Source organism: Lathamus discolor, chromosome 10, assembly GCF_037157495.1.
Source record: "Lathamus discolor isolate bLatDis1 chromosome 10, bLatDis1.hap1, whole genome shotgun sequence".
NCBI classification, from domain to species: domain Eukaryota; kingdom Metazoa; phylum Chordata; class Aves; order Psittaciformes; family Psittacidae; genus Lathamus; species Lathamus discolor.
Window position 1 is genome coordinate 20,312,625 of NC_088893.1, and position 17,418 is coordinate 20,330,042.

General features: G+C 50.1%; 1 protein-coding gene across 1 annotated transcript in view; it reads right to left on the reverse strand.

Annotated features, from left to right (window-relative positions):
• The window catches only part of NR3C1 (nuclear receptor subfamily 3 group C member 1), a 62,281-nt gene extending 51,087 nt beyond the window's left edge, over positions 1-11,194 (reverse strand). Inside the window, exons 1-2 of the mRNA XM_065690450.1 lie at positions 10,847-11,194; positions 7,609-8,800 (exon numbers count right to left, since the gene is read on the reverse strand). Coding sequence (XP_065546522.1) covers positions 7,609-8,786 — 1,178 coding nt within the window. The 5' untranslated portion in view covers positions 8,787-8,800; positions 10,847-11,194. The remainder of the gene's footprint in view (positions 1-7,608; positions 8,801-10,846) is intronic.
• Between the last annotated feature and the right edge of the window lie 6,224 nt (positions 11,195-17,418).

Consider the following 17,418-nt stretch of genomic DNA (forward strand, 5'->3'; position numbering starts at 1 on the left):
GCCAGTTTGGGTTGCAAGGGTCCTTAAAGCTCATCCAGTTCCCATCCCCTGCCACGGGCAGGGACACCTTCCACTATTATAGAACTTCCCCCAGTTTTCTTTTGGACTTTTCCCATTTTTCTTGAGAGTCCGATAATCTGTGATCCTCCAAAATAAAACCAGAACAAACAAAACTGAACACCAATCCACAAAGCTATAAAAACACTGCCATTATTTGCTTATCCATATAAACGGCATCCATGGTTGATCCTCCATTATTTGCACAGTGCAGCCAGTAGCCAGAGCTTCCTGGGCACTATTTTGAGGCAAACGACTCATTTGTGACCCGATTTCTTTTCTGAAAGAACACCAGCATCCTGAGCAGTATCTGCTTCCTTAACACTCAGTTATGCAAAGGAAAGCAACCAGAAATATGAAGCATGTGAAAAAAGCAACAGAAGAGTAAGTTGTGCCCTGCTGCTCAGCAGTTTCATATTAAATCTTGTGTGACCGTGATGCATAAGTATGATCATGATCTCCAGCTGTTTCCTGACACACAGGATCTGTACAAACCTATTACACATCGCATGAGGAATGCATTACTGTAAAATCTAAAATGGAACTCGGTTTCTTAACTCGGTTACAGTAGCAGGGAGCTGAATTCAAGACAGACATTATTATTATTACGGAAATCCTTCCCCATCAGCAGTTTTGCCTTTGTGATCTCAAGAAATCGAGGTATTTCATCAGAAAGTGGAAGCGGTGTATAACAGCACACAACAAAATATTAGCAGCTGGTTGTTGGTTCGTTTTCAAAGTGCATCAGAACTGTAATTTTCTAGGAGGACTCAACACGGGCTGTGAGCTCCACAGGTACAGATGGAACTTGGAGTTTTAATGATAACCAGTTGATACAGACTATATTAAGAATGCAGTTGGCGGGTTCAGAAACGTACTCCACAGAAGATGTCAAGACAACTTCTGAAGAGCAGAATTTCCTCCAGAAATCCACACAATTGTAGTGATTATTGATTTAAGGAACCATTATTCTAAATCTCTACATGATATCCTGGGTAAGTCACACCGTGTCCTGGAATCCGAGCTGAAGCCTCACACAAGAGCAGCCAGAACAACTGACATCGCCTATGTCACAACACGGAGCCCCAGGTGCTGGCCAGCATCGCCTCGCCCTGCACAAGGGCTTGTGAAGCTGCAGTTCCACCTTGTGCTCCTGCCAGGACGCACCGCTGGGACACGGGAAGCAGCCACGTGATAAACCCAGCGGTGTGGGCCACAGGGGTGGCAGGATGTCTTTTGTCACAGTACGTATGGCTGTATTTCAAGCAATAGAGGGCACAGCTTGGATACGGGGAGACATCATTTCAGCCAGCTACCTGGCAGTAAACACCATGGCAGAGGCTGGCACAAGGCGAGCCTGGTAAGGACACGGGACGCATGTGCTCAACATTGCACCTTCTTTGTAGTGAAGATGAGGTAAGAAGAAAAACCTCCAGGAGAAGCAGAGTAATTGCACTAAATCGTTTTCCCAACCCAACACACCACTTCTGGGAGCGCAATTATTCACCCCTCCAGTACCTGATGTCATTCAAGATGCTGGACTTGTTATACACGGGGGACAACCCGCACCCTCCTGTCCTCCCATGAGACAGCAGCAAGAGCCGCACGTCCACAGTGCGCCAGGCCCTTGTAATTAAGTCTGTGACACCCAAGGGCTGGAGCACACCCCAGGATCTGATGCGCCTGCAGGTGACCAGCAAAGCCACAGTCCCAGGTTCTCTGCCCTCACACATGGGTAAAGCAAATGCAGTTTGTGCACTGCTGCTTTTTTCCCACAGATACTTGAAGCCAGTTGATGTACAGTCAGCGCCAAGACAATGAGCTGAAAATATTTGTTTCTTTTTGTGTGTGTGTGTCATCTGTTCCAGCTGTATTGGTTCATGTCTGTCCCACGGGGATGAGGCCATCCACTGACAGCATCTGCCCAGTATTTCCAGAGCCCAGCACTGAGAACAGGATTAACTCCTGGTCTACGAGTGTTTTGGTTATTTAAGCAGAGGCTGTATTGTAAGTGGGTATCATACCATAGTGAAGCGGTCAGAAACCCGCTGTGATGAGAACACGAATAATCTGTACAGGCAACAATGCAGAGCACTAATACTTCAGTAAATAAGATTAAAATTTGTGTACATTGCCAGGCTCTGGGAGACAAAGACTAAAACCAAAGGGAGCTTAACACAACAGGCTCCCGGGGTCTGCGGCACGCTGCGCTGCACAGCTCAACAGGCTTCCCAGAAACTACCTTGTTGCACACACGCTGTTTCTCTGCTTCTAAGAACAGTTAAAATCTGGTCATTTTATGAATGCGTTTTAAAGTTCCTTTCTGTGTGCCAGAGGTGACAGGCGACAGTTATTTTAGCTCACAAACCCAAGATAATCGGAACTGCAGCCCTACAAAGCTTCTCCCATTGCTTGTTACTTGCATTGAAAACAGGATTACATTGATATGTTACTTATCTCAAGAATGGTAAGTAATGCTCATGGACAGAGATACTGAATTGAGTATGGAAGTAAGAGAGAACAGCTCTGATTTTACAACGTATACATACAACAGTATGACTTTGGTACAAGCATCGCATCCAAGACAGCAGCGCCAGGTCCCTCCTTTGTCATTTTTCACTACTTCAGGTTAGGCAAGTTACACTTAAAAAATGAATAAGCACAATACAGGAAGCTCCCAAAGGCCCATCTGGCAGGTGGTGGTGATAAAAGGGGACCTGGGAAGAGAGACGGACTTCGAGACCAGGTTGGATGGGGCTTGGAGCAAGCTGCTCTAGTGGAAAGTGTCCCTGCCCACAGCAGAGGGTAGGAACTGGGTGAGCTTTAAGGTCCCTTCAACACAAACCATTCCAGGATTCTGTGACTTGGTAACCTTTTAAAATACAGAACTAATTCCAGCCTGCAGTTACATATGCATGTAGCACAGTCACCACTTGTACATTTCCAGAATGTCCCCAAAGAAGGGACATTTACATCTCCAAGACAATTTTCTCTCACTCTGTGAAAGTCATCTTTATCACCATAAATACACGATGTAGGAGTTGTGCAATACATATATTCCACATATATGAAAAGATCTGTGAGAAGGGCTGGTTCAGGGCCAGTTTTGCTTTCACTGGCAGCTGAAGAATACAGCGGGGTCCAACCATTATTTAAGATGGACCAAAAAATGCAACGGGCAACAAAATCCAGCCGGTGCTTTGAAAGCTGGAACTAGGCTTAAATTAGAGATCATTGTATGGAGAAATAAATTAGCAGGAGTTGACAGTTTGGGCTGGACTTATAAAAACCTTCTCAGCTATCAGCTAGCTGAATGAGCAACCAGAACTGGGAAAAGCAGATCCCCCCTTCCATGACCTCCTATTCACCTAGCTACCTTTTCATGGTGCCTTACAGCACGTTCTCCAGGACGTTCCCAATTCATCCCTTTCTGCCAACGCAATTAGATGTTTTGCCATGCATTTCCAAGACTCCAAACCCAAGTCCAGTATTACATTAAGCTGACAAATCACAACATCGACTCCTGAAACCCCAAGCACTGCAAATAAGTCTGGTTTTTGTATCAAAATGGAATTATTAAAAAAAGACATCTTTCCCTATGTACCGTACATCACTTACTGCTGAGTCAGGCAGCATTTAAAGCACTGTGTCCGACCGTGCCAAGCCACCGGCCCTGGCCGGAATCCAAGCTGAAACAATGCGGTAAGACAAACGGACAACTGACCTTTACCATTTCTAGCAAACAATCACTGCTTTCCCCTTCCTTCTAGTAAAACGCCCGAGTCCAGGGAGAATCCCCGCTACGGAGTGACGGCACAAAGGTAACTTCTCCTGGGAGGAAGGCTTTGGACTGCAACCAACCAGCAGAGCTTCTACCACCTTCCAGATTCTCCTCCTCCTTCACGGCTTCCCTCAGCTCTTGCCCTTTCTTAAACTTCCTTAATGATCCTTATCCCCCACAAGCTTAAGCACTAGGAATGGTTTCAAATGTAACAGGAGAAGCCGTGACACTGCCAGTGGGGCCCAGCTTTGTAAAGTCTGGCTGTAGGCTAGGAGAAAGAGCGCACAGAAACCCCTGCGTCGCTGTGCTGGCTCTCCTCGTCCTTCACTCCCCCCACAACAAGCCACATCTCCAGGAAGTCAGAGGAATGAAGAAGCCGAGCTGGATTTAATGTAGATACCACGCAAGAGCCCGCTCTGTGTGTGTTGCTAAAACCATTTCCTTGAAATTCAACATTTTTCACTGGCGTTTGTTAAAAAAATCACAAATAACATCCCATCAGACACAGACACCATCGAACCCCACAGTTCTTCAGTGAGGCATTTACCAATGGGCTTTCAGCCTGCTTTACTCCTCTTCCAGATGCCATCTCACTTCTAGTAAAGAAAATCCAATCTCCATGTGCCTACTTTTTCCTCCCTCTTACCCTATTCCACCTTTTCCTTAGTTTGCTCCACTATGATCCATTGGCAGCTTGCTTGCTCCGATGGGAGAGCTCGCCAAAGCCACCCCAGAATGAAGCTGTCCCGCTGCTGCTCGAGAAGATGGTGAGCATCAGCTGCTGCAACACTGAGCTGCAGCACACGAGCACAAGCACTGGCAGGCTCTTCAGCAGCTGGAGATACAGGCAGCAGCCTATTGACTATCACCGATCCGTTCACATCGAACCGATTTCCAAGGTTTGGATTCTGTTTGTTAACTTCCCAACACCTCCTCCTGCTCACAGGAAAACACATTAGTGTTCTCAGTCCTGATTATTACTCGTCTCATTAAAGACCGCATGTAGCGCGGTCCTTACAAGCAAAATCATTCAAGACATTGCTCGACATCAATTCCAGACTATAAAGAGACGTCGCGTGCTGTCCATTAAAACACTTGGATTAAACACTACCTGAACACCAAACTGCAGCTCTTCTCCCCATGTGTGTAGTGGGTCATTAATGTTATGAAAAGTCAAATAATTCCACCAACACAGAAGTCTTTCCTATTGGAAACTGAAATTTAGCCATTCGGAATTCCCAAAATCCCAGCCTCCGCTCACACAATTAGCACCCAACAGCAACACACACAAAGCAGTCCCCAGAATCCAGCAGGAGAATCCTCCCTTCGGTTCTAAACCAAAGGAAGATTTTGTTGAGTCTTCTGCAAGACAAACAAACAAATCCATAATATTCCCCACACCCCCCCCTGGCTCCTCGGGTTTAGACCAAATATTGCTGACAAGGTTCAGGAAGAAAGAGAATTCCTGCCTCAAGCCCAGCGCTCATCAGGACCTCAAACCTTTCGCAAAGAAGATGAGGGTGCCTCCATTTTATAGGGGAGGGAAAAAAATAAAGGTAGACCCAAACCACGTTGGTTTTAGAATTGGACTTGGTGGCTTTCGGGTGTAAAATCCTTGGGAAGTAAGAACAGCTTCCATAAAGGCTAGAAAGAATGACTTTTTATGCAGAACTCAACCAGGAGCCACCCCCAAATTCTTTACATGCTCCTTAGATTAAGAAAAAGATAATCCATGATTGTAAAGCAAACTAAAGCAGTAAAATCCCAGATGACCTTCCAGGAAGCACCAATGTCACCACTGGCAGCACAGCACTGTGGACCCTGCCCCTGGTGCAGGCAGATGCTGAGGATGCTCCTGCGCCTACCACAGGCACTTGCTCTGCCAAGGGCATCTGCTAGCCCCATGTTACCAACCTACAGCCCCCTCCTGCCCACTGTCTGCTCAGCCCTGACACCCTCAGCACCTCCTCAGAGCTGCTGCATGACACAACAGTGACATCCACCACTGCTGCCCTCCTTACTCCTGCACCAGATGTAGGAGCTTGGGTGGGTTTTTCATCACGACATTATCAGAAACCCATTACACAAACCCAGTGGTTATGGCATTCCCCAAAAGCCAGACAAACACCCGTGCAACCCATTCACCCATGAACACGCTTGGGTTTACCCACACAGTCCTGTAAGACAAAAACAACGCATGAACTTCACAGAACTGTTCTCCAAAGTGACCCATTATCTACAAGGGATTTGGTTGCTCAGCCACTGCGATTCATCTCCCAAACCCAGAAACAGTTCCCCTTGCTTTGATACAGACTTTATAGTGATTGCCACTAAAGATGCAGCGAGCATAATAAAAAAAACCCCATGAAACGAGCAAAAAACAACACGGAAGTTGGACTGATCATGTAAAATGTTAGTACAGAGGAGTTTTACTCTGTAAAAAAGGAGGATTTATCCACAAATTCCCAATTTCTTTCTGGATTCCTTACATTGCAAATGGCTTCAAACGCTTCACAGAAAAAACCCAACACGTATTCATGACAAAACCGATGAAAGGAATCTTGAACACAAGTTGAAAGCTGTCTTCCTGAAACAAAGAACCCCCCACACCCCTCATTCAGCCGTGGGAAAATGGAGCACGCACCGCCGGGGGAGCCCCAGGACACTCCAGGGATCAATCCATCAGTGGGGCAGGAAAACCCAGGAAGCTAAACCAGAGCCTTCACTGGAAGCCTACACTTACTGCTTCCATGTACATAGACCTGAAGAGCCATTTTCTAAGTAAGAGTCGTCAGAAACCCAGCACAAACCTCTTCCACCACTGAGGCCGAGCTCTGCGCTTGTGCAAGCGTATCTGACACTAAGAATAGGTAAGGGAAACATACAACCAGGTGTTATTACTGAGACAAGGACCTGTCTTCAGCTGTGAGAGGAGATGTACACAGCTACGAAGCGATGAAGCTGCCACCACCTCCCTAACTGCTGAGGGGCAGAGGAAAAGGGCTTTATTTGACCATGCACCACTGAATTACCTGCGGAAAGCCCTACTCAAAGTCACTCGAAAGATGCTCCCCTAAAACACCCTGCTCTCACCAAGTCCCCCCTGAGCAAACCCTCCTGCAGTCCTACTGAAGAGTTAAACTCCAGGTATGTTTAAAATCTCACTGCAAATATTCTTATCTCTTTAAATGCAGTTATTAAACAAACCGCTGAGTATTTCCTACTGGGAATCTTCTTGTCCATGTAAGGTAACTGCAATATGAAGCAAAGCTAAAACTCGAGTTCAGCTTAATGCAATTCTAGAAATTTACCCAGCAACAAAGCTATTTTTGTGCACAACATTTAAGTAACACAAGGAAGGAAAAAAAAACCCCCAGTGATTGATCCTCTAACCCCTGGGAACGAAGCAGCTTTTGTATACACAGAAATACTTCCTTCTATACCGCCTCGTGTACGGATCCTTCTACCACGTACTCGATTTTCCCCCTAGGTTGTAACCTGGAGTTTTTATGTCTGTCTTTTCTAAAGCACACTGGCTCCACTCCTCTCTTCTGCCCTTTAAGACCAACAGTTGAACACTGGCTTAAAGCTGCCGTCGCACTACGGAGCAGACAGACCCCGGTGATGTCTGACCAGCCATACATGACAAATGAAAGAGGGATAATCGACTTGGAAAGGAAAACCAAGCAACAAGCCCCGACCCCAGCCTGCACGCAGCTGTGCTCAACACACTCGGAGTGTTTTAATAAAGAGCAACAAAAACTAATTACCTTGAATAGCCATTAGAGAAAGCAGGTCTGCCAGAAAGGTTGAGCGTTCCCAAAGGAGCCAACGTCTCGTCTCCTGATCCCTGGCACCTATTCCAATTTTCTGAACCGGCAGGAAGAGATGGAATGATATTAAAAATTGGTTTCTGATCCTGCTGCTGAGAGAGCGATGCAGTATTTAAATCATAGTGATACATTTGCCCCCCAGAGGTACTGACGCCGTGGATGGATATGGCAGAGACTTTAGTACCCAGCAGATTCGACCCAGAGAAGTTTGCCTGACAGTAAATTGGGCCCATGTTTTCTTGCTTTATGCCAGGAGTACAGAGTTCAATGAAGTCTTCCTTTTCTGTTTTCACTTGAGGCATTGGCATTTTGGAACTGGGTAAAAGGTCACCACGGTCATTAATTTTAGGTTTAGTGTCAGATAAAATAGGAGGCTTGCAGTCTTCGCCCAGGCTTCCTTCCAGGAGGAAAGCATCATCCGCAGATATAGGGGAGAGCAGGCCGCCGTCCTCGAGCAACGGGTCGAGCCTCCACGGGCTCCCATTGGGCTCTTTGCCAGGCGACACTGGTGGCAATTCTAAATCCTGGAGAATATCCAGGGTGCTTTGGTCTTCAGAGAATAACTTCAAGTTGCCACCGTTCGAGCCAACCTGGCTTTGGACTGCAGTTCCTGACTCTAAAGGGACGCTGCGGCCAGCCATGCCTGGGAACTCCGGCTCGAGCGGCACCTCGGAGGATATTGCTCCCTTGGTGTCCTCTGCCAGGCTCGAGGACTTGTTCAAGCTCGCAATACTTTCTTCCAGGAGCCTGAAGTCCGTTTCTCCAGAAGAGATGCCGATTTGGCCCTGCTGCGAAAATCCGAGGTCGTTTCCCATCACTTTCGCGTCAGTTTCACCCATGTACAGTCCCATCGAGAGCGACACTGCCTTGGAAAGGTCTGGCGGAGGCACATTGTTTGCTAATCCTTTCGAGAAGTCAGCCAAAGCGGGTGGTTGCTGGCTGGAATCTGACTGAGAAGACGTGGGGAGAGGAGATGTAGACACAGGGGTTTGTACAGTAGCTCCACCCCTGAAGGGTGGACGAAAGTCCATCACGATCCCTCCTTTGGTACTGATGAGCGCATTTTTCCTTGCTTCGCCTTGATCCGACGAGTTAAGCAATTCTTTGGAATCCATTACTTTAACATTAGCTATAAAAAGACGAGAAGCACTCAAAGTTAGCACGGCAAGGATGTCTTAATAACAGCTAAAAAAAACAGTCTGTCTCAACAATTAGCCTGGCAAACCTGGTTTAGCTGCTCTGACAACGAGAGCACAGCAAAGCGAGCTATGAGCCGACACGTGCCTCATGCTTCCCAAACCCCGTGCTCTGGGGGTTTTGTTTGGGTCGGGCTGGTTTTCTGTTTATTTCTGACTGGTAACAAGGAAGTTTGATTCTTCAAGCTTTGCTGAGCCCGGATGGAGCAGAGCCTGCCTGCATGCACCTCGCCATCAGCCCACAGCCTACGACATCTCTCTGAGCACACTCGCTGGCTCTGTCACGCATCCGAGTGAGGAAGGAAGCACAAGAATTGTTCAAGTGCCCAATTTACAGTTTTTGCACAGTAACTTCCCCTGGTATTTAATTACATCCTGAGCAGGGCTGGGGAGAACGACATTCACCAGCTTTCCCAAGCCAGTCTCCCCCTCTCCCTGCAGGTTCCAATGCATCACTCACAACAGGTATCAAAGCTCCGGAGCTGTCTCCAACACTTCACCTCCCAGCAGCCCAAATCCAACCGGTCTGTTATTGACCAGGAGCCACCCGACCCCTCCGCCCCAGAACACAACACTTCCTATCTTTGCACAGGTTCCGCTTAAAATACAACTCGTGTATCTTGAAATAAACGCCACCCAATTCCTTAAATACATCCCCAACCTATAAATAAAAGCTCGCTAAAAATAAAGTAGGATTTTTATTAGCTCCAAGCACTTTAACAGCCCAGGGCTATTCACCGCACACATCTTCACACCGACAACAAATCCGAGCTTCATCCGTCTGTATTTCCTACGCTTATTTTCGGCACAGAGCACAAATATTTAGCGGATAACTGCAAAGCCTCCGGCAAACTTTCCTATGGTGTCTGTCTACGGCCTAGCCCCGGCAGCGCCCAGCCGAGAGCGGGCAGGGGCCGCGGGAGGCGCCGGTGCCCGAGCCCCAGCTCCATCCTCCCGTTAAACGCACGGCGCTCACAAGCCGGTCGCGGTCCTGCTCGCCGGCCCCGCCGCCCATCTCCCCCGGGCTGCGACCAGCGGAGCTATTTCTGCGCGCAAAGCGGCCCAGACCAACAAAAAATCCCCACGTGTGAAGAAATTTAAGGTGGCCCCAGCGCGCTCTGCCGCGGGCAGGAGCGTCCCGAGCCGCCGCAGCTCAGCGCAAACCCTCCCCTGGGCCTTCAGCACCCCCCTGCACAGCCCCCCGGCCCCTTGTTTCCGACTGGGACCACCGCAGACGGCAGGGACCCGGAGCCCCCATGGACCACAGCCGGCACTGAAGCATCGCTGGGCCATTTAAGGTGGACACCAGGGCAGCGAGTGGGGAAAAAACGACAACTGCCTGCCCCCAGTTCTGCCCTCTTTGGGGTTTTTCTGTTTCCGACATGAAGGGGGGGGGGGGGGGGGGGGAATGTCGCTATTCCCTTTGACAATTCCCCCAGCGCCAAAACCCCGCAGCGAGCCACCCAGTGCACGGAACGCGTCAGAAACGAGACGCGAGACTGTGCCCGAAGCAGGAAAAAGCGGCGAGCGCCGAAAGCGGCCGAATTGCGATAAATTCTGCTCCGCAAAAGTGGAGTTTTCAGCGAAATGTGTCGGGACCTGTTGAGCCGCCTCCCGGCACACCCACTTCTGCAAAACCAGCCCAGCCACGGCAGCGAGCGGCGCTGGGGCTCCCCCCTGCCCGGCCCCAACACCCCGCACACACCCCGGCCCGGACCGGGGGGGGGGGTCCCGCTTCCCAGCGCCGCCGCCGGGGGCACCCACGTCGGGGGGAGGCCGCGGAGCTCCGGCACCGCCGTGCCCCTCCCGTCCCGTCCCGTCCCACCGGGACCCTCCCGGGGGCAGACGGCTCCTCGGCCCCTGCCCCCCCCGCGCTCGGGGCATTCCTGCGGGGGAGCCGCCGCTTCCCCCCCCTCCCTCCCGAGAACTTCCCGGGGCGAAGCCGCGGCCCCTGCCCCGCGGGACCCCGCGGCCCTTACCTCGTCCGGGGGAGGGCGCTGGGGCTCCTTCAGCCGCCAACTGCCATCGCGCCCGCGGCGGGGGCTGGCAGGGGCGAGGGCGCGGGCGGGAGGAAGTCAACAGCCGCCCCTCCGGGGGCCGCGGCGGCGGCCAGCCCCGCTCCCCCCGCTGCTGCCGCCGCTCCTCCTCCTGCTGCCGCCGGCCAGAGACCCTGACCTAGTCCCCGCCTCGCCCGACGCCACCGCCGCGGCGCCCCCTCCGTTAATTAGCGCTAATTGCCTCCGCGGACTTCGCTCCCCCGCCTCCTGCCTCCCCCCCCCGCGCCCTCCCGCCCCGTCGCTCCGCCGGGCAGCGCCGCGCTCCGCGGTGCTCTGCCCCCGCCACAAAATGGAGGACGGCGGCGGCCGCCTCCTTCCCCTCCTCCTTTCCCTCCTCCCTCCCTCCCTCCGCCCGCCTCCCCGACGTGGAGAGGGAGTGGAGACCGGCGGCACCGAGAGGGGCGGCAGCGGCAGCGCGCCCGCTCCCTCGGCACGGGGCGGCGCGGCGCGGCCGGGCCGGGCTCGGCTCGCTCGGCGCGGCACAGCGGGGCCCGCCGCGCCCGACCGACGGGGAACGGTGCAACCTGTTGGCTGCGGCGGGCAACTGCAGCCGGCGGCCGGGCGGCCAGGGGCTGCGGGCTCCCCCTTCCCCGGCGGCGCCGCTGAGGGCCCGGGGAAGCCGCGGGGCCGCTCCGCCGCTTCCCTCTGTCACTTCCCCCGCTCCCTACCGAGGGGACGCGGCGCCACGGGCGGCAGCGCGGAAAGGCCGCTGGCACCGTGCCCCCCCGGCCGGAGGCAGGGTCGAGCCGCCCCGCTCGTCGGGGGGAGACGAGGAGCCGCGGGGAAGCCACCTCGGAGGTCGCTGGGCGGCGCCGGGGCGGGTGTAACCGCGGTGGGTGATTGGGTACAACACCGGGGAAAGAAGGAAAAAAGCCCCGTTAAGACAGCAGAGGGAACGAGGGGGCACATGGCGGGGGTGGGAGGGGAGATGCGCGTTTGTTCGCTGGCACACACTGGAAGTCCTTGTTGGACACGCGAAGTTCAGCAAGGCCGAGTGCGAGGTCCTGCCCCTGGTTCAAGACAATCCCAAACACTACAGGCTGGAAGGAGAACGGATGGAGAGGAGCCCTGAGGAGCAGGACTCGGGGGTGCTGGGTTAAGAGCAGCTCAACATGAGCCGGCAATGTGTTCTTGCAGCCCGGAACTCCCCCCCCCATGTGCTGGGCTGCATCCCCAGAGCGTGAGCAGCAGGTCCAGGGAGGGAATTCTCCTCCTCTGTTGCACTCTGGGGAGCTCTTAGGCAGAAGCTCTTCCCTGTGAGGGTGCTGAGGCGCTGGCACAGGGTGCCCAGAGAAGCTGTGGCTGCCCCATCCCTGGCAGTGCTCAAGGCCAGGTTGGACACAGGGGCTTGGAGCAAGCTGCTCCAGTGGAAGGGGTCCCTGCCCGGGGCAGGGGTTGGAGCTGAAGGAGCTTTAAGGTCCCTACAACCAAACCAGGCTGGGGTTCTGTGGTGAGTCTATGAATTCTGCCTGTGAGATCTGTTCCCTTTGAAATGTATTGAATTGAGCAGGTGAAGAACATCAGGTTTTCAGCTTCTGGTTTGTAAAGCTGGGAAAACGATAACTCATACCCACTCCATTTAGGTACAAGTACTACCAGGAGCAGGGGCACTGAGCCTGCCCGATCGCGCACGGCGGTGACGGAGGAATCGCTGTGTGCCGCTCCCCTGGCTTCGGAGAAATCTTTCCATCCTCCTCAAGCGCGCTGTCCTGTGTGCCTGAGCAGCCCCAGCATGCCACCTCCCTTTGTTCTCCTGCGAGCAGAAACGTTCCCCAGGGCACTCCTGCCTTGTAAAAATAAATGTAATGGAAAATCTTGGCAAGCTGGCATGCTTTGGCTAACATTTTACAATAGTAGTGTGCTACCCTGTGCGTAACGCCTTGAAATGCGTTATGTGGCGGTGGTCCGAGTTAAATAATCCCCATCTTTGCTAGTTGATAAAGATGCGCGAAGTTAGGCTGTCAAAGACCTGTAAGTTTTGTTCGTGTTCAGCTAAGTGCTCAGAAGGTGATGAAGCTGACTGGCTGACAGTCTGCGGCTTGCGTTATGCTGCTGGTAATTTTGTTGCCTAAAAACCTATGCATTTGTTAGACAACTGGCATTGACAGCTTCTTGGAACATAAAGTGTTCAAAACATCTAAATGACTGAGTATGAGTTTTCTGTTTCTTGAGTTCAATCTGGTTTGCTTTGTATTCACATTTAAGATACCTGAATGCCTATGGTCCGATGGAAACAAAGGTGTTTCTGGAGTTCAGGAGTGCAGTGTTGTGACAACGTGTCGTCAAAAACCTCTGTTAATAGACGCCCCATCTCTGATATCAATCTACCTTGTTCTGATCAGCATGCTCACCTCATCTCTGCCCAGAGAAGAGCCCGGCGGCTCCTCTCCTGCTGCAGGGACTGTGCTCGTCCCCGGAACAAAAACATGAAGCAAATTCTACAGCCTCAGAATGTGTGGTTCCCCTTAGCCTGTGCAGGGTTTCACCATCCTGCCAAAGTGTCAACAGAGGTGATGGGGTTGGATGGGGTAACAGCTCCTATGGCTTTGGCTCCCATTTGATACAAATCTTAAGGCAACCTTCCACAAGTGTTGCCACTGTTTGATTGTCCTCCACCAACCTGAGCGGAACGGTCATTTGATGAAATTTGTATATTCCCTACCCAAAAGTTAGAGGTGAATGCTTGGGGGGGAGGGGGGGAGGTGTGATGCTTGTTTGGTTGGGGTTTTCCCCCAAATTCTGCTAGTTCTAAGTACACAAGTTACGCACCATCATACAATCGTCATACAAATACTGCAGGTATTTCGGAGCTGAATAGTGAATTAACTAAAGACTTCAAATACAGGAGTTCTTCTTCTCGGAACATCTACAAATGGCATACATATTGATGTTCTGTGTAAAGAATCGAATCTATTTGTCCAACAGAGGGAAGAATTATTTCTACAGGCGGAGGAATTGGAATTTGAGGAGGAACTAATAAGTACCTTTGAAGCCCAGGGTCGAGAGGAGGACTGAAATACAGTGTCAGCTCCACACTGTACTGACAGTGAACGTTCTGGCTGTGCCTAAGTTTGAAGGAGAATTTCAGGGAGTAGGAACCGCAGGCCAGGTGAGTGCCCTGTGGCTCCAGGTGAGTGCCCTGTGGCTCTGTGGACCACAGGAGGAGGGGTACAAGCTGTCATATGATAGCTAACACGGTATATAAATGACTGCACTGCCCTATGCCACGATGTAATGATATTGCAAAGAGCCTCAACCTTATCAAACACTAAATATAGACATTAAAATACATAAGTGGATAACATTATTAAATCATTACATATAATTGTGACCCTCATAGAGGAGATGAGGCAATTCATAGAAACCGAGGAGACTGGTGTACAGTGTTCCAAACCAAATGTCAGGAGAAACATCTGAAGCACCGAAGGGAATCTCGTGGCTGCCAGATGCGGCCATAAATCTGTCTGTCTGGGGGTTAACATGGGCAGCGCAGAGGACCCGGGGATAAGCAGCTCATGCCACAGATGACTTTGAAGTGAGCACACATAACGTAATCCACAGGAAGCATTGAGGTATAAAAATGGTCTGGAGTCACACTGAGGAAAAAATTAACCCCTCCAGACTCAAGGAAACGAATGACTGTAAATGATCATGCACGAGTACGTTCACAATGTGGGGGAAATTCCTTAGGTTACGAAGTGCTGACAGGCCCAGTAAGAACAGAAACAGACACAGGGGGTCCCTGTTGGCAAACGTATATGGCCACTGTGGATCTGCACTAAATCAGTTTCAGTGCTAGAAGCAGGCTGGGGAAAAAAATGATGGAGGTTTTTCCAGCTGAAGGGATGTGCTCATGAAATAGAATAGGAGCAGCTTTCTTTGTAACCTGCAAGAAATCAGTGTATGGGGTGGTGCTAGCAATTAATGGAGGTCGGGGTTCAAGTGGTTGGATCTACTTTTACCTTGGAAGGACAGAGAAGTTCCCAGGCAAGGAGACTGATTTACCGGTATTTCACTCAAAGTACCGCGATGGACACAAATGATGGGTTTGATCTGAAGCAGTTAATAAAGATAAGCTAAAGGACAAAAAGCAAACCCCAAACACAAAAAACCAGATGCTGAAGAACAAGAGCTACATATCAGAGAATCAAAGGCAATGGGGAATGGAAAGGATTTAGTCAAACCAAGGACATGGTAGCACCAGTGGCCAGGAATCACGTACATGAGATAAAATCTTACTGAAGAAATACTTGCAGAGATACCAGGAACTGGAAGATGACTGTTCAGAATTACACACAGCAAAGAATTTGCTCTTTTGGAGTAAATCCTATAAGGAGGCCACACATAACAAATCATGAAGTCCTTAAGCCTATTTGGAAGCACTTCCAAAAATAAGAGCTGCTTCACCTTTTCCTATGAAACGCTGATTCTGTAGCCATGCATCAAAGACAGCTGATGTAAAGCTACAATTTAACAGGAAGAACTCCTCCTCCCTTTGCGATCTGTTCTCTCTCTACAGAAAGGCAGTGGCATGCCTGGTCCCTAAGGCTCTTCACAAGCAAAGCTTTTAAGACCTTGGTTGCCTTGCAAGGAGGTCAGTTTTGTTTCCTATCAGGTTGTAAGTGACTGTTTAAGTCTTGAATATGCAGCAAAGCTGTTCAGGCAGTGACTGCGGCTTGTCAATAGTTTTCCAGCTAAGCCAGGATGGAAAAGCAATGCTCCCCAGCTGCTGTTCCCACAGGCAGAGGAGCACAATTCCTGACCAGTCTGTGATGAGCAGCATCCTCATGACTGCAAGTTTATTTGTCAGAGGGGACTCCCGGCTCCAAACTCAATCTAAGTACGCTGTTGTTATTAACTTTACTAGGTCATAGATTGAGGCACAGAGGTCTGCACCATGGCTGCCTTCATCCCCCTGAGGTTAATAACTCTTTTTTCTACTTCCTTTGTATTTTTTTCATGTTTTTACTTCCTGTGCTAGTCCTTCATCTGTTGTTGTGTGTTTTGTGCTTTGATTTCCCATCAGATGCTTCACTTCTATAGGAACCACTGCTGTAGTTCTTCCACCATGCCAAACTCTGCGTGTAACAACATAGTGAAATAGAGCTCATGGCAAATGCAGAATAAAACACATCTCTAAGCTTCATCATAAACTGGAAAAACCTAAAGCCTGTATCCAGTTGGTACAGCCCCACATGGAGTTAAGTCTCTTTCTGGCATAATCTGATATCAGCACTTTCCAATTCCATCAGTGGAGAGCTTGGTCCTTGGTGTTTATTGAAGCCATAAGAACAATGGGGAGCACTGAATCCGCCCGTCTCTGGGTCTATATTGACAAAACATTGAGGGCTGCTTTCTTCTGCAGCTGTTTTGTGTGAAAAAGAGATCACAACTGGAAATTAATCTGAGGAGGTGACGGTGCTGTTGAGCTCTTCTGAATGCCAGGACAGTGATCCATACGGAGCGGCTGGAATTCCGAAATGCAGCGGCGGAAATGCGCTGTTCAGAAATGGGGGGAGAGTTAATTGGGTTCATCGAGGAGGAGCACTTTGAGGCAGGCATTGGGGTGAAGTCATATGGAAGTGCACACAAATAACTTTGTTGTTTTAAAGTTTTCCAGAAACATCTGGCAACAACATGCAAGGAAGAGGAAACTTTTGGTTTATGCATCAAAACCTCTCTATGAAGAAAACTGGCTAATGACAGGATGCCTGCAAGAAAAGAACCACCTTTGATTCCACCAGTATTTTTTCCTGCAACACAATGCCTAATAAAAATCAGTAGCCAGTGACAGATTCTAACGCAATCTGGGCTATGTGGCATTCACAAGCGAACGGCTTTAAGCTGACAGAGGGGAGATTTAGGTTGAGTATAAGGAAGAAGCTCTTCCCTGTGCGGGTGCTGAGGCGCTGGCACAGGGTGCCCAGAGAAGCTGTGGCTGCGCCAGCCCTGGCAGTGTTATTTTGTTAAGGCAAGTCGTGCTTCCCCGTGTCAGTGATTTCAGATCGCGTTCCATAAATTTAAGGCTTGTCAGCAATAGGATTCACTAGTGAAAAGGCATTCAGGATGTGACACTGGGCAAGTTTTAAGCTCAGACTCATGAGTAAAATACATAAGAAAAGTATAAGCAAAAGAGGTTTCTTTACCACTAAAAACGTGTTTTATGAAATGTCATTTACCTTTAAACCGTCTGTCTTTACTGCGGGAGATAAGATACCTCTTTAAATTGAAAACGTAATTCCAGACTCTGCCACATTTAGTACCACGGATGGGCCCTAATTCAGAGTCTGAGCCAAACCCAGGAGCCAAAGGGAAGAATTCTCCAAGTTGCAGTGAGTGCTTCATATGAAGAAAGGAGTTTTAGATCTCTTCTTAAATAGTCACACACTTGAAACGGATGAATTCAGAGGGAGGTAAGTCAGGAGATGGGACATGAAAACTGAACTGCTTTTCCTTGAGACAAGAAAACACAGGGAAATTGATGCGAGGTCTAA